General features: G+C 44.1%; 1 protein-coding gene across 1 annotated transcript in view; it reads left to right on the top strand.

Moving 5' to 3' along the window:
- The window catches only part of glb1 (galactosidase, beta 1), a 126,118-nt gene that overhangs the window by 29,931 nt on the left and 75,503 nt on the right, over positions 1 to 20,684 (top strand). Inside the window, exons 7-10 of the mRNA XM_078539510.1 lie at positions 3,077 to 3,135; positions 5,179 to 5,300; positions 5,393 to 5,433; positions 7,183 to 7,295. Coding sequence (XP_078395636.1) covers positions 3,077 to 3,135; positions 5,179 to 5,300; positions 5,393 to 5,433; positions 7,183 to 7,295 — 335 coding nt within the window. The remainder of the gene's footprint in view (positions 1 to 3,076; positions 3,136 to 5,178; positions 5,301 to 5,392; positions 5,434 to 7,182; positions 7,296 to 20,684) is intronic.

The raw sequence follows: 20,684 nt of genomic DNA on the forward strand, positions 1-20,684 counted from the left end.
ACCACCAAACACATCTTCCCTTCACCCCACCGGCGGCATTCCGTAGGGATCATTCCCTCCGGGACACCCTGGTCCACTCCTCCATCACCCCCTACTCCTCAACCCCCACCTATGGCACCTCCCCATGCCCACGCAGAAGATACAACACCTGCCCCTTCACTTCCTCTCTCCTCACCATCCAAGGGCCCAAACACTCCTTTCAAGTGAAGCAGCATTTCACTTGCATTTCCCCTAACTTAGTCTACTGCATTCGTTGCTCCCAATGCGGTCTCCTCTACATTGGAGAGACCAAACGCAAACTGGGCGACCGCTTTGCAGAACACCTGTGGTCTGTCCACAAGAAAGACCCAAACCTCCCTGTCGCTTGCCATTTTAACACTCCACCCTGCTCTCTTGCCCACATGTCTGTCCTTGGCTTGCTGCATTGTTCCAGTGAAGCCCAACGCACACTGGAGGAACAGCACCTCATCTTCCAACTAGGCACTTTACAGGCTTCCGGGCTGAATATTGAATTCAACAACTTTAGATCTTAAACTCCCTCCCCCATCCCCACCCCCTTTCCGTTTCTTCCCCCTCCCTTTTGTTTTTTCCAATAATTTATATAGATTTTTCTTTTCCCACCTATTTCCATTATTTTTAAATCTATAACTGTAATACCCTGTCAGTCTTTCCACCCCACCCCCACTACAGCTGTACCTTGAGTGTCCTGCCATCCATTCTTAATTAGCACATTCTCTTAGATAATATCACCACCTTTAACACGTCTTTGTTCCTTTGTCTGTGACATCTTTTGATTATCTGCTCCTATCACTGTTTGCTTGTCCCTACAACCACCCCGCCACCCCCCCCTCCCCCCCAACTTCTCTCCCCCCCCCACCCTTAAACCAGCTTATATTTCACCCCTCTCCTAACTTTACTCAGTTCTGCGGACGGGTCATGAGGACTCAAAACGTCAACTCTTTTCTTCTCCGTCGATGCTGTCAGACCTGCTGAGTTTTTCCAGGTAATTCTGTTTTTGTTTTGGATTTCCAGCATCCGCAGTAGTTTTTTGTTTTTATCTCTGTTCAATGCCAAGACTGATATTTTCCTTCTGTAATATTTAAGCCTGTATAAGTAACATATTTATTTTTGATTACAATCACTATTTACGCTGTTACATGTCTTCCCTTTCTCCATTCTTCTTTCTCACAGTCTCCTTTGTTTTAGGTTTACTTATGCTTTATTTTGATTTATTTATCTTATCTATACCCCATAAATATTTATACCCCATAAGTACTTTCCTTATCTTTTATCCTATGCTGATTGATTTCCACAGCCTCATGTTGTTCAGACTGAAGGAGGGATGGGAATGGGTTTATCTGAAGGGCCAGTGCCGTGTCCATGTTTTTTGCTATTGATGAGCTGGACCGGGATGTAAGGAGCCCAATCACAAAATCTGCTGGTGACCTGAAACTAGGGAATTTAACAAATAGTGAGGTGGACTTGGAAAAAAAATTAGACAAGTTGGCAGATAAGTGACACAAGCATTTTAATAGAGATAAATGTGAGGTGATGTTTATAGAAGGAAAAGCAAGGAATAGGAGTATTTACTTAATGAAAGACAGAAGGTTGTTAATGAACTAGGAGACTTAAATATTCCTGAATTTCCTGAAAGTGTGACAGCAGATAGATAAAGCCATAAAAAAAAGGATAAAGCAGTTTTTTAGTTTTTATATATGAAGCGTTAGAGCATAAAATAACTAATAATAATAAACTGTGTGTAACATTGGTAAGATCACAGAGTATTGTGTGCAGAGTATTGTATTTGGATGCCAACTATTACCAACTATCCTGCCAGTGGAAATGGTTGCTCTTTATTTACTCTATCAAAACCCTTCTCAATTTTGAACATCTCTCTATTAAATCTCACCTTAGTTTTCTCCACTCCAAGTGGAAAAATCCCACCTTTTCTCATCTCCACATAACTGACCTTCCAAAAGCAAAAATGTAGAAAGCAAGAAGAGATTAAAACTGCCCAAGATGTGAGTTTAAAGCAGTGCCGTGGTGTTCAGTGCTGCTTCTGATCTGCTTGCGAGAGCGCTGATGATACCTTGGGGGGTTTAGAAATCACCCTGACCCAAAGTGCCGGCAGAGTCTGTGCGACAGGCGGAAAACCTGGAGGAACTGCTGATGGGCAGTTACTGGACCTGGAAAGGATGACTTACAATTGATAGGGAGCTGAGAAATTCCTATTTGCTCAGACCATGAGGAAAGCCTCCCAGTAAACTCAGCTTGCTGCCCCTCTGCAGACAATAACCAGCCCTGTCACAGGCACCGTGGGAGGCTCAGAAAAGAGCCTTAGGCTATTTGATTCACCCCTTTGGTAGTAGCATTGCCTGGTGTTGGGAGGAACTCTGTCCTGAGCTATAATAAATTCTACCAATAACTTGTTTGGTCCTTCGTCATTGATTTAAAAGAAAAGAAAAACTTGCATTTACATAGCGCCTTTCACCACCTCAGGAAGTTGCAAAGCATTTTACAGCCAATGAAGTACTAGCGTAGTCACAACTGTAATTTAGGAAATGGGGCAGTCAATTTGCACACAGCAAGCTCTCAAAGCAATGTGATAATGGTCAGATAATATGGTTTTTTTTGTGATGTTGTTTAAGGGATAAGTATTGACATGGAGAGTGGGGATAACTCCCCTGCTGTTGATTGAAATAATGCTATGGGAGCTTTTACATCCAGCTGAGAGGACAGACAGGGCCTCTGGTTAATGTCACATCTGAAAGATGGCACCTCTGACAGTGCAGCACCCTCTCAGTACTGCACTGCATTGTTTTGATTTTTGTGCTCAAATCGTGGAGTGCGACATGAACCCACAACCTTCAGGCTGAGAGGCGAGAGTGCTACCAACTGCGCCACAGCTGACAGCTAAAATAACAGTACCACGTTACACTGGCCATTGCATTTAGTGGGAAAATTGCACTTGCCTGCCATAAGCAATGGGGATTATACTTCTAATTTTAAAGCATTGAGCCACATGAAGTGATCAGATAATCAAGTCATTTTGTACAATGCTGTGCTCTTTTGGCAGGTGGGAATGTTACCAAATCATTTAAAGCTCAAAGATATGCAGAACCTCATGGACCAATGGTGAGTACCAACCGCCTGACACACTTTCAGCCAGTCAGATTTTACTGCAAATTCAGCGAGATGGTTCGAACAAACTGGCGTGCTACTTGGTGGAGCTATTAGTTAATTGTATTAGTGTTTTGTATACGGCTTACTGGATGGAGATTGTACCTTTTGAAAAAGGGTATACAGAATGGGAAAACTAAATCAAGTTTCTCACTGAGTAAGGAAGATATTTTAACCTAATGAATTGTTAGTCTTGCTCTGAAGTGGATCTGCACCAGCTGTCCAACTGTCCCATTGCTCTGCGAAGCACCTGAGCACTGCAGAGTCCCAAAATTGCTTTGAGAAGAAACATCTTGCTCATTTACAGTCTATAGCTGGCCTGATCATCTCTCTCTATGAATTCACCTAATGTGCTCAGGCAATTTGTTTTGGATTCAGCATTCAGTTGACTTGCAGTTTCTCACCCCTGATTTGCTGAGAGTACCTGTTTGTGGGGCTTTGGCCAAGGGAAACCAGAGGCACACGAGGGGTCATGTTTTGTAACATTTTAAAATTCTTTATTTTTAATTTTTAAAATCTTCATCTCCCTGAGGCAGCTCTGTGCCTCAGGGAGCTTTCCCTGCGCGCACACTTGCCCGCACATGCGAAGTTCCCTGCTCGCCCTCCTCCCGCTCCCACTCCCCCAACCCCCACCACCACCCCTCCCCCAAAAAAAAACACAGGCAGCGCTGAGCGCTGTAGCACACGTTTCACGCTGGGCGGACCTTAACTGGCCCGTCAGTGTGAAATCATGGTCGGTTTCCCGACCACTCCTGCCCGCCCCCGCCGAAGTCAACCGACGAGGGCAAAATCCTGGCCATAGAATTCAGCACTTGACTTTTGGTGACCAGAATTGGATGCAGCATTCAAACAGAGGTCTGACCAGAGGACTGTACATTTTGATCATTACCCCCTCTGACTTTATCCCTCTGTTCTGTCCATTTAGCTCAACACGCTGTTATCTTTATTGATTGTTGTCCTGCATTGGTTTGACATACTTAACCTTGAGTCTACTAAGACTCGAAAATATCTTTCAACTTAATCCTTGTCTATTAATGATGTTAAAATATTTTAATACCTGTGGTCGCCACAGGGCGGCCTGTAGCCTCAGCTGAAGCCAGATGATTGGCTTAGTTCCTGACGCCTCAGGAGTCCCACAGGCAGACTAGAAAACTCCAGTCAGCCTCTGACGATAGGTCCTTTAATGCCCTTATTGGCGACACACCACTTGCAGGCAGCCCTGCCAAATCTCCATCCCGCCTCCTGGAAAATGGCCGGGATGGGGCAGGATGGTGCTGCCAAACCAGCACACCGACCGGTGGTGTGAATTTTTCATGCCTGCCTGTCTCCATCAGGTGCTAAAATTCGTGCCCCCTGGTGTCTATTTGCAATTCCTGTCTGAGCTACCTGACTTTCTGTTGTCACGTGTTTCCCACACCAACTGTATCAGCTTTGTCCATTATAAATTCATGTTTCCACATATAATATGGTAAATGCCAGTGCTCTGGACAGGCTAACTATTGGGTTCCGTACTTTTTAAAAAATGCTTCCTGAAATGTTTTCACCTGCTATTTTTCATTCTAACTCCAAAATATGCATTTAAACAAAAACTTTCTAAAAAAAAAGCAAAGGTATATTTCATAATATAGTTGCGTTTCTCCGCTAGATGATCTTTTACGAAGGGTTTTGGTAGTGAATGGGGGAAGACTGATGACTTCGGTTGGAGAGTCAGTGGCAAGGATTAAGTTGAAAATGAGGATGAGAATTTTAAAATTAGTTACTGCTTAACCGGGAGTCCATGTCAGCCAGCGAAGACATGGGTGCTGGGACTTGGTACAAGTTAGGACAGGGGCAACAGAGTTTTGGATGACCTCAGGTTTACGAAACATAGAATTTGGGAGGCTGGAAGGGTAGAATGTGGGAGGTGTGGTTGACGTTTACAGATGGGCTGTTTTTTCAGGGTAAATAGTACTGGCCAAAAATTGAGTTAATGAATCAGGTACTTTTTATTTAAATTAGGTAAACTCTGAGTTTTATACAGGGTGGTTGGATCACTGGGGTCAGAAGCATTCTGTGATCAAGAAGGAGATTGTTGCTAAATCATTGGATGAAATCCTTGCTCTTGGAGCCAATGTTAACATGTAAGTATGAGTTTTTGAATGATTTTCCAATGTTCCAAAACTGAATGTTGCAATTCTCTTTTGAAATCTAATCTTTGTTTCGATATTTTCAGGTACATGTTTGAAGGTGGAACAAACTTTGGCTACTGGAATGGTGAGAGTCTATCAGTGACTTTAATGCTGCTGGAACACTGGCAGCCTGATAAACAACTTTAACTGGATTAGTGATAACCATTGAGATTGTAGTTCCACAGTACCAATCACTAATTACTGGTGTTAAGATGAGTTGAACAATAATTCTACCAGTACTAATTACTTGGAAAGGCATCCAAGAGCCGAAATTTAATCATAGCCAGAGAATCACTTGCAATAGTTTCTCTTCCTGCTCCCACACCATTACCTCTGGTGTTCCCCAAGGATCTATCCTTGGCTCCCTCCGATTTCCCATCTACATGCTTCATTTGAAAACACAATGGCAGTTTTCACACGTATGTTGACGACACACAGCTCTATTTCACCACTACCTCCCTGGACTTCTCCACAGTTGCTAAATTAACAGACTGTTTAGTGCCAGCCGTGGCTCAGTTGGTAACACTCTCTAAGCTGCAAGGTTCTAGGTTCAAGTCCCACTCCAGGACTTAAACATTAAAGTCAAGACTGAAACTCCAGTGCGGCACAGAGTTCTGCGCTGTCGCAGGTGATGTCTTTTGGATGAGATGTTAAACCAAGGCCCCATTTGCCTGCTCAAGTGAATGTAAAAAATCCCATAGCACTATTTCGGAGAAGAGCAGAGGAGTTATCCCTAGTGTCCTGACCATTATTTATCCCTCAATCAGCATTGCAAAAAACAGATTACTTGGTCCTTATCACATTGCTGTTTGTGGGAGCTTGCTGTGTGCAAATTGGCTGCCACTTTTCCTACTTTACAACAGTGACTACACTTGAAAAGTACTTCATTGACTATAACCTGGCTCTGTTGCATGCCTTACATAAGAACATAAGAAATATGAGCAGGAGTAGATGATCTGGCCCAACAAGCCTGTTCCACCATTTAGTACGTTCACAGCTGAACTTAAGCCTCATCTTCATTTCCCGCCTGCTCCCCATATATCTTAACTCTGAGGAACCACAGATCAGACTTAAATGCATTCAATGTTGAAGCATTCACAACTCACTTTGGTAGAGAATTCCAACGATTCACATCCCTTTGAGTGAAGTAATTTCTCTCATCTCAGCCCTAAATGATTGTCCCCTTATGCTGAGACTGTGACCCCATGTTATAGATTCCCTGGCCAGTGGGAAACAGCCTCTCAGTGTCCATCCTGTCAAACCCTTTCAGAATCTTGGCTGTTCCAATGAGATCACCTCTCATCCTTCTAATTTTTTTTTTTATTCATTGGATGGGGGGCATCGTGGCCTAGGCCCATCCCTAAATTGACCTCGAGAACTGACTGGCTTGCTAGGTTATTTCAGAGGGCATTTAAGAGTCAACCATATTGCTGTGGGTCTGGAGTCACGTGTAGGTCAGTCCAGGTAAGGACGGCAGATTTCCTTCTCTAAAGGGCATTAGTGAACCAAATGGGTTCTTATGGCAGCTGACAATGGTTTCATGGCCATCATTAGACTTTTAAATTCCATATTTTTTATTGAATTCAAATTTCACCATCTGCCATAGTGGGATTTGAACCTGGGTCCCCAGAGCATTCCCCTGGGTCCCTCGATTACGAGTCTCGTGACAATACCACTATGCCCACTAGAGGATATCGACCCAATTTATTGATCCTCTCACTTTGTATCTTGGTCTTATAAGTATTATGATTAGCAGAAGCAGCATGGGAGATTTGTGAAAAAAAAAAGGTGTTTTGGATTTGTTTTTGAACACATTTTATTTTTGTTGCTTTAGGAGCAAACTCTCCCTATTTGCCACAGCCAACAAGCTATGATTATGATGCCCCTCTGTCAGAAGCAGGAGACCCAACTGAGAAATACTTCAGCATTCGGAACGTTATTGGAAAGGTAAGGAATGCAGCAACATCGAAATTATAAATATTTATCCAGCTCTATTTCGAGGAAGCTAATTGATAGAATACAATATTCCAGTGCAGAAATTTCACCTGTTAGATCTGTCTCTGTTTTATCCATGAGACACCTAACCTAATTCCGCTCTCCTGATGCTTTTCACAACCTTAAATATTCCTCTTTCTTTGAGAAACCAACAGCACTGTGGGTGCACCTACACCACGTGGACTGCAGTGGTTCAAGAAAGAGGCTCACACCACTGCCTTCTCAAAGGCGATCAGGGATGGGCAGCAAATGCTGGCCTAGCCAGCAATGCTCTCATCCCATAAATGAATCAAAAAAAACAAACTATATGGCATAAATTATAATCGTCCTTTTGCGTAAAGAAATTTTTGCCTGGCCTTCCGTGTAATTTGTGTTGTGATTATCTTGAATTTGTGCTTGATGTACTTATCAGCAAGCAATGGAAACAATGCATCAGTGAGACAGAGGCTGCAGCCTTTACCTACACGCCAGAAATGAAAGCTCTAGAGTCAAAACACCTACCCATTTAATAAAGGTTATATGGACATACTCACAGACAACGCATGGTGGTGCTTAGCTGTTGGAGGTCACGTTACTGCCATTGAGCTCAACTTGTATGTCATCGTCTTCTGAGCTTAAGTTGCGTCTTCACAATTTGAAAGTCTTTTTAATTACTTCACTTTATCACAAGCTCATACCAGTATCTCTTAAGAAGTTCCAGGCTCTCTCAAAGTTTGTCAGGGTCTCAAGGTCGAGAAGGCTGGTGTTTAGGGTAAGCAAAGCATGGAATGCATCTGTTGTGTCTCTGCGATAGATGCATCTGTCTGTAAACGTGCATGAATTTGTTAGAAAGTTCAGATTTAAATCTGATCAATGTATTATTTAACCTTGATTAAGTTGTTTGTGACCTCTGTCAAGACTGCCTTAGGGGTTTTTAAAGTTCGTACATGGGGTATGGGCTTCTCTGGCTGGGCCAGCATTTATTAGTACGAAATGAAACCTTCACTTGCTCTCGGTCCCTTAACAATAACTCTTCATGCTCCTGAACATCACCTCAGCTCCAATAAAACCACCCTTAACTTCTCAAGCCTGTCTTCGTAACTGTAATCCCCTCAAATAAAAGCAGAAAATGCTGGAAATACCCAGCATGCCTGGTGGAGCCGCTGGGGAGAGTAACAAGAGTTAACCTTTCAGGCCTGTGACCTTTCATCAGATGACACACACCCGCAGACCTGAAACAATGGACATGACCTTTAGGGGAATTTTCCAGTCAGCCTCCGTCTTCCTGCAGGCAGCAGGGGCCAGTTTAACAGCCTGAAGGTGGCCTCCTGATGGCAGACTAGGTTGGAGCCAGCGTCGGATGCAGGCTAGGAGGCCATCCCTCTCTGTCTGGGTGTAGCAGCAGCCCTGCCTGGAGAGGTGCTCCCCAACGCCACCACCCCTCCACCCCCAAACCCACCCACAGTGGTCCCAGAAGGGAAAACAGTATAAGCTGGGAAATAAGAGTACTGGTCCGAACTGTTTTTCCTTCTGGGGTGGTTTGGCTGCAAAAGCCATTTTATAATTTAAACTTTAAAGAAGTTGGAGAGAAGACAGCCCCATTTCGCTCTCTCACCCACCTGCATGTCCTCTGCTGCTTTCATGCCTCTGATGGGCTCTCAGAGCTGGAGGGTCAGAGGACAGGGAGCCCACCCTCTGGCCATTAACGAGTGACTGCTTTCCACACAGTGTGGGCTTTCTGACCTCCATTTGAGCCTGATGAGGGGGTTCAGAAACCCACAGGGAAAATCCTGCCCATTTAACTCTTGTTCCTCTCTCCACCGATGCTGCTTGGCCTGCTGGGTATTTCCAGCACTTTCTTCTTTTATTTCAGATCTCCAGCATCTGCAGTAATTTGCTTTTGTAATCCTCTCAACCCTGGCTGTACTATTGTTAAATGAACTGCAGCTTTTCCATTTAATGAATATCCTTTAAATGATAGAATGCCCAAGACTGTCACAATACTCCAACTGCAACCTGGGCTCCCGTGCAACCCGAGGTCCCGTGCAACCCGAGGTCCCGTGCAACCCGAGGTCCCGTGCAACCCGAGGTCCCGTGCAACCCGAGGTCCCGTGCAACCCGAGGTCCCGTGCAACCCGAGGTCCCGTGCAACCCGAGGTCCCGTGCAACCCGAGGTCCCGTGCAACCCGAGGTCCCGTGCAACCTAAGATCCTGTGCAACCTGAGGTCCTGTACAAGTTTTACTCTAGATACAAAATCAAGGGCCAGACTTTTATGGCCCCATTGCGGTGGGGGTGGGGACGTGAAATGCCTAAAGCTAAACTCCATTATGGTTGCTGTAAAATCCCGCAGGCGTAAAATTCCACCCAAGGCTTTCATTTGTCTCTCCACGGCATGATGTGCTTGTGCTGACACCTTACACGAATATCCCTTTGCTCTTCATTGAGAGTATTACCATTTGAGGTGTTTTTCTCTACTCTTAATTCACATGTTTTTACAGTGAGCTCTATCTGTCCACTCTGCAAGCTTAACCATGTTCTCCTGCAGTCTGTCACGATTTGACATGTATGCCAGCTCAAGGTCATCAGCAAATTTCAACATTAACCCCAGGTCCATATCAGGAGCAGAATTAGCTATTATAACTGGAAATCTGCTCAGTATATTCTGGAGCAAAAAATCTTTTTTAATCATCAAGTCTGACGTAAGGTTATGAATTTTTAAGTTGTCTTCTTTATTCTATACTCACCCGCAGACCCCTACACTATCTATACTTTGTTCTATACTCACCCGCAGACCCCTACACTATCTATACTTTATTCTATACTCACCGCAGACCCCTACACTATCTATACTTTGTTCTATACTCACCCGCAGACCCCTACACTATCTATACTTTGTTCTATACTCACCCGTAGACCCCTACACTATCTATACTTTGTTCTATACTCACCCGCAGACCCCTACACTATCTATACTTTATTCTATACTCACCGCAGACCCCTACACTATCTATACTTTATTCTATACTCACCGCAGACCCCTACACTATCTATGCCAGTGCAATGTTCCAGCTTCCTATTCCACCCCTGCCAGTGACACCCAGTTGCAACACACCACCAGCCGACAGAAGGTGACTGTGAAAGTGGGGCTTCTGATTGTTGCAGAGATTTGCAACAGATTTCGTCAAATGTAAAAGGTGTTCAAAATGTGGTTTTGTTGATGAAGCTGAGAATGGGCAGAGGAAGCAACCTTTTCAGGGCTGAAACGCAAAAAGATTTCCTCAGCCTAGATATGGCAAAGGTTTAAAAATATAAAAGCAAAAAACTGCGGAAGCTGGAAATCCAAAACAAAAACAGAAACAGAAATACCTGGAAAAACTCAGCAGGTCTGGCAGCATCGGCGGAGGAGAGCACAGTTGACGTTTCGAGTCCTCATGACCCTTCAACAGAACTAAGTAAAAATAGGAAAGGGGTGAAATATAAGCTGGTTTAAGGGGGTGGGGGGTTGTTGGGACATGCAGCCAGTGATAGGTGGAGATAACCAAAAGAAGTCACAGACAAAAGGACAAAGAAGTATTGAAGGTGGTGATATTATCTAAAGGAATGTGCTAATTAAGAGTGGAAAGCAGGACAGGTAAGGTACAGATAGCTCTAGTGGGGGTGGGGGAATACTAAAGGTGCTAAAAGGTAGAGATAAACAATGGGTGGAAATACATTTAAAAATAATGGAAATAGGTGGGAAAAGAAAAATCTATATAAATTATTGGAAAAAACAAAAAGGAGGGGGAAGAAATGGAAAGGGGGTGGGGATGGAGGAGAGAGTTCAAGATCTAAAATTGTTGAACTCAATATTCAGTCCGGAAGGCTGTAAACTGCCTAGTTGGAAGATGAGGTGCTGTTCCTCCAGCCTTCCAGACTGAATATTGAGTTCAACAATTTTAGATCTTGAACTCTCTCCTCCATCCCCACCCCCTTTCCATTTCTTCCCCCTCCTTTTTGTTTTTTCCAATAATTTATATAGATTTTTCTTTTCCCACCTATTTCCATTATTTTTAAATGTATTTCCACCCATTGTTTATCTCTACCTTTTAGCACTTTTAGTATTCCCCCACCCCCACTAGAGCTATCTGTACCTCGTCTGTCCTGCTTTCCACTCTTAATTAGCACATTCCTTTAGATAATATCACCACTTTCAACACCTCTTTGTCCTTTTGTCTGTGACTTCTTTTGGTTATCTCCACCTATTACTGGCTGCTTGTTCCAACAACCCTCCCCCCACCCTTAAGCCAGCTTATATTTCACCCCTTTCCTATTTTTACTTAGTTCTGTTGAAGGGTCATGAGGACTCGAAACGTCAACTGTGCTCTCCTCCGCCGATGCTGCCAGACCTGCTGAGTTTTTCCAGGTATTTCTGTTTCTGTTTTTGTTATGGCAAAGGTTTAATCGGTTCAAGGAACCTGAGGGCTTTGTGCACATTACTGCAGGTTGTACATGGCCATGGTCTAAACCTTCCTGGAGAAATGGGCTGGAACTGATCCTTGGATGTGAGGGCACTAACTTAACATGGGAAAACTAAAGGGCCATTAAACTGGGGCACTAATTGGACATGGATCTGGGATGGGGCTACAATGAATTTGGGGTCAATCATTGACCATGGATGTAGCGGCACCAATTAGCCATTAAACTGGGGGCACTAACTGGACATGGATCTAGGATGGGGCTGCAATGGATTTGGGGTTGTTGTGGTCACTTTGACAAACGGACCACAGGAGTCTCAGGTACAGGTTTCGATCGTTTATTCGAGAAATTGCAAGGAGAGCACCATCTCAATGCAGCTTGAGACAGTACTCTGCTAAACTATAAGTGTTCACCATATTTATACATTATTGGTCATGTACAAGAACATTCTTCAGATTCCGATCTCATCAGCATGTGGGTTTACATTAAACAGTCATCTCTCTGGTAATAAAGATACAAAGGTACAGGCATCATCTGTCCCTACCTTCACCCCGGCGGAGACCTTCTCTCCTATCTCCACTAGGACCATCTGTTCTTTCCTTATCTGCTATAAACACACCCAATCTTGGTTGTTGTTCAATCTAAGGCTGACTCCTAAGACACCCAAACTATCATATTTGCATTCCTCTCTGTTCGGCCTGGCCTTGCTGATAATCACAGGTATTGAGGGTGTGCAAGGTTCAGATTCCTCTCTGTCCAGCCTGGCCTTTAACTGTTAACTGTTCATGAACTTGCAGGCACTGGCTGCTTGGATATTTTAAGTAGTCCATTCCCTTTCAATAAGTTCTTACTGTACCCCTATATTCCCCTCTAACAGTCCCCCCATTTGGCCCTTGGCCTAGCCCAACGTAGCCAACTACAGTGGTACTGTCCGCCCTCTTTACGCACCGCCACCCATTGATACTGGCCAGGTATCCAGCTTTGGCACGTAAAGGGTACTGTTCAGACCATCTGTATCATCTGGTCCTTTACTTTGAACCTCTGACTTACCAAATTCCTTCTCCACCTCCTAAAACTCCCTCAGCGCCACCTTCTTTGTGACTTCCGGGTGCGATAAATCAAGTCTGTTAGATACCTAACCAATATCAGCTGAAGTATGACTAGGGCATGGGAGATAATCCGAATCTAGGGGCGTATCTGTATGTTCGAGCCCCAATTCCATAGGTCCTCCCACCATGTGGAAGAATCTATTTGTTCGATATCCTCTTTTAAGGCTCTAACCTGTCGTTGCAGTGTATAGTAAGTTCTATATACCTGTTGAGCCTGTCACCGAATCACGGTGAGGTGCTCTGGTAATAAGGGAATTTTGTAGGAGAACTGGTTCAGATAATGTGTCAGGTTATCCTTAAGGCTTTCCATAACCTGAATAGTAGTCGTTCCTCTCTTGTATATTTCAGCCAGTTCCACCTTCCCCACCCTTGCTGGCACCTGTGGGTGTAGGCACACTGAATGTTTGTAGATGGGGCATATCCGGTTACTCCCATACTGGATTCTTTCCTGCCACATGGTGATACAATATCTCCCATTCCCTGAATATGCAACATGGGTCGGTTCTTTTGCAGCCCATATAGTTTCCATTGTACAGTTTGTTGCTGCTTTAAATCAGCACTTAGCTTAATCTGTCTCATATATTAGGTGTGCATACTACTGCGATGGCCTCTATCCTACACTCTTCTAATGTGGTGCTATCTATATTCCCTTCTACGTCCACTGCATATGGTGGAATATCGTAGTACTCAATATAGTAATCCCCTCGTATAACTCCAATATTTTTTACTCTATATAATGTCCTGCCGGGTGTTGACATAGGTATGACAGGTATTACTAATACAATGCCTATTAGCATATTACCATTCACTATACATTCAACATTCATTCTATATACGCGTGTTAAACCTCTGAGCTGGCAACCGGTCAAGTCATGATCCTTATGTCGTGAGAGATTCAATAACTGCTCATTAGTTACCCATAAAGGAACTACCCCTTCATTAATCTGTCTTAAATTCTCTCGGGCTTGTTCTAGTGCCCAAGATCCATAGGTGCCACAAACATCGTTTCTGCTCGCTTCGTCTGAAATATTTTTCCCTATTTCGATCAGTTTGTTGATGGGTCCCTGCGTGACTTTCAAGCACAGTAGCCAGGCTTTGGATTAACCATGTCATGTCCTGGCCTGTATTTAATTGGGTGTTATGAATTCCCTGTCCCCGCTCTAAAATCTCCTTAAGCTTAAAGCTCAGGGTACAGACCTTCTGATCTACAGTTGCTAGGTCGATGGAATTAACTATTGATGTTCCTGTATTGAATATGGTGGCAGTGTCATTTATCAGACTGTGCTTAGCTCGGTCCCCCTCTGGGCCTGATCGCATCCCGCCATTAAACTGGGCCGCTTCATCCATCAACTGCCTCGTCAGAGCTGTATAAAGTGCTTGGGTGTGGGTTGGGCACCACTGGGACACCGGATATATTCAAGACTATGGGTACCAGCTCATGGTGTACGTCATCATATAGGACTTTATTTTGATTGATCAATACGAGACCATTTGTTGGCCCTGGATGTGTGGGGGTAGTCGTGGGTGGTGGCTGGGTAGTGGTACTCTCCTTTGGATGGACCTCCCACATCCATCTTTTGTCACTGTTTCCACAAGTCGGTATAACGTTATCATTTGGGCTACAAATGCTCCATTTAGAATCCCCAACATGAGAATGAGTAATGGTCTTGTACGTTGTTAAACACGCTACATAAACATGGCTCCCTGACCCACAGTCAAAGTCAAACTGCTCTTCCCAATCCTTATGCTTAAAACACACAGTAGTTAGATTTGGGAATTTAACATAAGTGCCAACTTTTGCATGCAGCCCCCACCAACCTCTCACCAGCTCGTGCCCGATGTGAAGCAAACCCTTACTACAATCCAAGAGCACTTGTTCTCCTACTGTTACATTTATCATTCCCCGTGGCGTGTCGCATTCGGCACTGTCCGTGCTGTACCAAAGTTCCTCCTGCGGTGTGGGACGAGCAGTGATGATCCCTGACCTTGTTGCCAGTACTGATACGCCCACGCCCAGGATCGTAGATCTGTGGAGACATTAACATCGGCTCCCGTTCTCTGGGTTACCGCTTGGTCAATTGTCATGTATCTTTAACTGTGTGTAATGCCTCCATTTACTTCCCGTTTTCATATCTACAAGTGCGCATGTATCTCCTGTCATAATTACCTCGTATGGTACATGCCTGTTCGCTCCGGGCTCACCTTGACCATCACCTTATTCCCAACTTGCGGGGGGCGGGGGTCCAATGTTGCTCTTTGGATTTGCCTGTTTCCATATCCTTAATCACCTGTCGGTCTCTGACTCCCTTCCTTAACTTATTTCCCTCACGTAGTCTCGCATCCTTCCTTTTAGTAGTCCTACATCTCCCACTCCTACTATGATTCCCTTGGATTACTGCATTGCTCTCCTTGTCATTATTTCAAATGGGATGAACCCGGCGGTCTGCTTGGGGTAGCCCTAAGGTGCATTAGAGCATTGGGCTGCTCCCTGTCTCTTGAATTGCTTTTGTGATTGATGTTTTTTTTAAAGTTCAGTTCATCCTTTCCACCATCCCCGAGCTCTGTGGCTGGTAGGGAATGTGGAATTTCTGTTTATATTTAAATGTATACATTTCTTTAATGACTCTTCCTGTGAAATGAGTTCCCTGATCTGAATCCATCTGGATAGGCACCCTCCACTCCTTCCAATCTACTGTCTCCTGCTGCTGTCCCACGTTGGACCTCAATTCCTTAAATTGCCGACACAACTCTACAATGCACCTTCTTATCCTATCTTTCAATGGCTCAGTATCTTCACTTCCAGTGACGGTTCTCCCTGGGAGCTGCTTAACTCTGTCTGTCATCATAGTGTTAATCCTGTGACTTTTTGTAGCTTGCAGGCACATTAATACAATCAGTAATACATCTATTTAGCCTTTTCCCAGCTTTCCCTTTACCTGTATCCCCATCTTGTGGTAAATTGTTGTTAAGTATTATTTCTCCTTACATTTAAATTCCTGAACTACAGATTCCTCATAGTTTTACCTCTAAGTTTTTTTTCCCTGACCATGATCATCCTAAGATTCTCTTGATGTCAGTTTCACTATTGTCTTGATCGTTTATGTTTCCTTGCTCTTTAGGCCGTATTAACTATTCCATGTCAATGAGGATCTCTGTCTCTAGATCCTTGCTTATCTCCCCCTGTGCATTTCCAATGTCTCAGTTGATGGCCAGATTATCAAATTCACTTCCCTTAAAAAAGTTTGTATGTTGTGTCCTCTTTCCCTAGCTCTTTCTCCTATTTGCCTCATAACATTTTACACATGCAACAGCAACCATCTTACCTTGTTCAGGTTGCCTGCAGAGACTTTAAAATAAATAAAATATTCTCATAACAGTTTTAAAAACAGACAACAGGCACTGACATGTTCCTTATCATCTTCTCAAACAACATTTTTTTGTCTCAAAAGTAACCCACTAAATTGTGTCTGACCCGTTCCTTTTAGAATTATCCCAGATTCATTAACTCGGCCAAAAATTGGATTTCTGCCAAACTTTGTCAAGGTCTTGAGCTTAGCTTCATATTTTGGGAACAGACTTACAAATACAAAAGCTTGCAGCATTTGAATCAGTACCAATTGTGGTCAAACCTTTTAAAATGAAAATTCCCTTTTGAGAAATTATCAGGAACCAAACCTCAAATTTTAAACTTTGTAAGAAATGTAATTTACACTATCAAAATTAAAACTACCTCTTTCTTATGTGTATTGATTTGTATCCAAGTTATAATTCCCGTATGTTTATCAACACATTCTTTATCTTAGATAGCATCCTAGTGATTCAAAAGTAATCTTCTAAACAAGTTGCAAAAAAATGTTTTGGATTGGGGGAGAGTGGATTTTAGTAAAATAAGGCAGGATCTGGCCAAGGTAGACTGGGAATAGTTACTTGTGGGGAAATCTACAGAGGAACAGTGGGGGGTGTTCAAAAAGGAAATGGGCAGGGTACAGGCTCAACATGTTCCCTCTAGGGTGATAGGAAGGAGTAACAAGCCCAGAGAACCATGGATGACCAGAGATATTCAGGTTACGATGAGAAGGAAAAGAGAGGCTTTTAGCAGGTACAAGGGAAGCAAATCAGCAGAGGCATTAGTGGAGCACAGAAAGCTCCACAGGGTGGAGCTTAAGAAAGCAATTAGGAGAGCAAAGAGGGGATATGAGAAAGCTCTGGCTGGTAAAAGTAGGGAAAATCCCAAGATATTCTATAAGTATATCAATGGGAAGAGGATAACCAGGGAAAGAGTAGGGCCCATAAGGGACCAAGGGGGCAATCTATGGGTAGAGCCAGAGGACATCGCTAGAGTGTTGAATGAATACTTCACGTCTGTCTTCACCCAAGAGATGGAGGATGAAGGTATCGAACTCGGGGAGAGAGACTGCGAGGTTCTTAAGCAAAATGATATAGGGAGTGACAAGGTATTGGAGGTGTTGGCAGGCTTAAAAGTGGACAAATATCCAGGTCCAGATGATTTGTGACCCAGGCTGCTGAGGGAGGCAACGGAGGAGATCGCAGGGGCTCGGATCCGAATTTTTTATTCCTCTCTGGCTACGGGGGAGGTGCCAGAGGACTGGAGAACAGCTAATGTGGTTCTGCTATTTAAGAAGGGCTGTAGAGATAAGCCAGGGAACTACAGGCCAGTGAGTCTCACGTCAGTGGTAGGGAAACTGTTGGAGAAAGTTCTGAAGGAGAGTATCTATCTCCACTTGGAGAGGCAAGGTTTGATCAGGGAAAGTCAGCATGGCTTTGTCAGAGGGAGGTTATGCCTAACAAATTTGATTGAATTTTTTGAGGAGGTGACCAGGTGTGTAGATGAAGGTAGTGCAGTTGATGTAGTTTATATGGATTTCAGCAAAGCCTTTGACACGGTCCCACATGGGAGACTTATAAAGAAGGCAAAGGCACATGGGATACAAGGTAATTTGATAGATGGATTCAAAATTGGCTTAGTTGTAGGAGGCAGAGGGTGATGACAGAAGGATGCTTTAGTGACTGGAAGCCAGCGTCCAGTGGCGTACCTCAGGGATCTGTGCTCGGTCCCCTATTATTTGTCATTTATTTAAGCAACATAGATGACTATGTGGGGGGTAGGATTAATAAGTTTGCGGATGACACAAAGATTGGCCGGGTAGTTAACAGTGAGGTTGAGTGTCTTGAGCTACAGGAAGATATAGAAGGGATGGTCAAATGGGCAGAAAAGTGGCAGATGGAATTTAACCCTGAAAAGTGTGAGGTGATACACTTTGGAAGGAGTAATTTGACAAGGAAGTATTCAATGAACGGCATGGCACTAGGAAGTTCTGAGGAACAAAGGGACCTTGGCGTGTGTGTCCATAGATCTCTGAAGGCAGAGGGGCATGTTAGTGGGGTGGTGAAAAAGGCATATGGGACACTTGCCTTTATCAATCGAGGCATAGATTACAAAAGTAGGGAGGTCATGTTGGAGTTGTATAGAACGTTGGTGAGGCCACAGCTGGAGTACTGTGTGCAGTTCTGGTCGCCACATTATAGGAAGGATGTGATTGCACTGGAGGGGGTGCAGAGGAGATTCACCAGGATGTTGCCTGGGATGAAACACTTAAGTTATGAAGAGAGGTTGGATAGACTTGTGTTGTTTTTGTTAGAGCAGAGAAGACTGAGGGGCGACCTGATCGAGGTGTACAAGATTATGAGTGGCATGGACAGAGTGGATAGGGAGCAGCTGTTCCCCTTAGTTGAAGGGTCAGTCACAAGGGAGCATAAGTTCAAGGTGAGGGGCAGGAGTTTAGGGGGGATGTGAGGAAAAACTTTTTTACCTAGAGGGTGGTGACGGTATGGAATGCACTGCCTGGGAGGGTGATGGAGGCGGGTTGCCTCATATCATTTAAAAATTACCTGGATGAGCACTTGGCACGTCATAACATTCAAGGCTATGGGTCAAGTGCTGGTAAATGAGATTAAGTAAGTAGGTCAGGTGTTTCTCACGTGTCGGTGCAGTCTCTTCTGCACTGTGATTCTGTGATAAACTACACTGCACTTTACACCTCAAGCCTTGTCCCAAGTTCAAATAACAGTGCTGTTGGGATGCAGATTTCTTTTCATATTTAACTCATCTCTTCAAAAGAAACCCATTTTTATCCATTGGAACCACCTAGACCATGTGTTTATGCCTTTTGGTTTTCCTAGAATCCCTTGAGCTTCAGGTAATTTTTCCCCTCAGAATTTTAGAATACTAACTCGTCTGAGTTAATGCAACTTGTATGTAGCAATCCCAATCAGCTTGGAAGCTGGTGATGCTAGTCTGCAAGGGGTGGTACAAGGATTGGTTCATCTAACCCTGTTTAGCTTTATGATACCTTCAAATTGTGATTTTTTTTGCCAGAAATCTCAACTGAAACCTTATACTCAAAACTTTTGAATGTTTTAGTATACTTTTCCTTTAATCTAACATGGGGCTTTCAACCCTAAAGTGCTGAACTACACACACAAATGACAATTAAGGAAGAAAGCACATTAAAGCTCACGTACGAATGCTCCCTTGCACACAAACAAACATATATTTGGAGGTATGTATTTATATTCCTGTATCCTTAACTTAACAACTTAAAATTCTCATATTCTAAATGAAACTTCAAATAGCAGTGGGGGAAATAAAGGGATCTTGAAGGCTCCACCTATAGGGACCTTCAAACTGACGAAAGCTCACATTTCCCCTGCTACTGCCTGTCAGTGTTTATTAACTCCCTGAGGGGTACCCCCCTTTTCTCTCTTTCTCTCTCTCTCTCTTCAGCACAAGCAGCTCTTGTAACTTGAATCAATTCATTTTTTTTAAGTTACAGAAAATTCAGTAGCTGACCTTTCGGGTCCCAATCATCCTTCCACATTTTAAGGAAAATCTCATCATCCTGCACGGGATGCAGTTGTCATGAAAACTGTACATACGTCTCCCACTTCCGCTCTGCATAGTCCATTACGGACTCACCCTTCTTCTGTACTACGGACGTTATACACCCCCAATTCGTCTCTCGCTCCCCCAAGGCTTCCTTAAGTGCCTCCTCAAAGTCCCTGTGCAGGGCTGTTGCCTTCTCCCGATCTGGGACATCCCCAGGTTTCGCCCAGTCTCCACTTCTAAACTGCAGGGGTAATCTTCCCCAGATATCCCCTGAGCATTTAGCCTTCACCAGTATGTGGGTATCAAGGGGGTGCATTGCATCGAAATCTTGCATTTCCCGCAGTTTGGTCCAAAAATCTGGGTTGTTATGCCGAGTTTTAAGTCTTGGCAGTTCTTTAAGCAAAACCTGCTTCTCCCCTGGGCCGAACGGTACGTGCTTGACCTTCTCGGTAACCCTCTCAGTCTTCTCATCCTCTCCCCATTCCTCAGCCCCCTTTCTCCCTTCGGTTTTTAATTCGCCTTTCCTGACTTTACTTTTCCTAACGGTTACTGCCATAGGGGCCATGAGATTCAACGGGCACAGTGGGGGCGGTTGGTTTGTATGAGGGCGGTTTTGTCCCAACTCCATCATAGGTATCTCCTTCGGAGCTCTCCTCCTCTTGATCAGTATCACTACAAGCTGCTGCCGCCACTGCTCTGATGTGCCCTGGATCTGACTTTGTCTCTCTCTCTCTCTAATCGACTGAAGCTTAGTATTAACCCGTCTACACAACTGCAGGTACAAGGTAATAATAACCATCACCTCTTTCTTTTCCTTATCCTTTTTCTGCTCTACCCACCACTGTTTTTGTTCTCCGGGGGTTCCCTGTGGATTCCACCCCCCCCTTCTG

This window comes from Cetorhinus maximus, chromosome 3, assembly GCF_964194155.1.
Source record: "Cetorhinus maximus chromosome 3, sCetMax3.hap1.1, whole genome shotgun sequence".
NCBI lineage: Eukaryota > Metazoa > Chordata > Chondrichthyes > Lamniformes > Cetorhinidae > Cetorhinus > Cetorhinus maximus.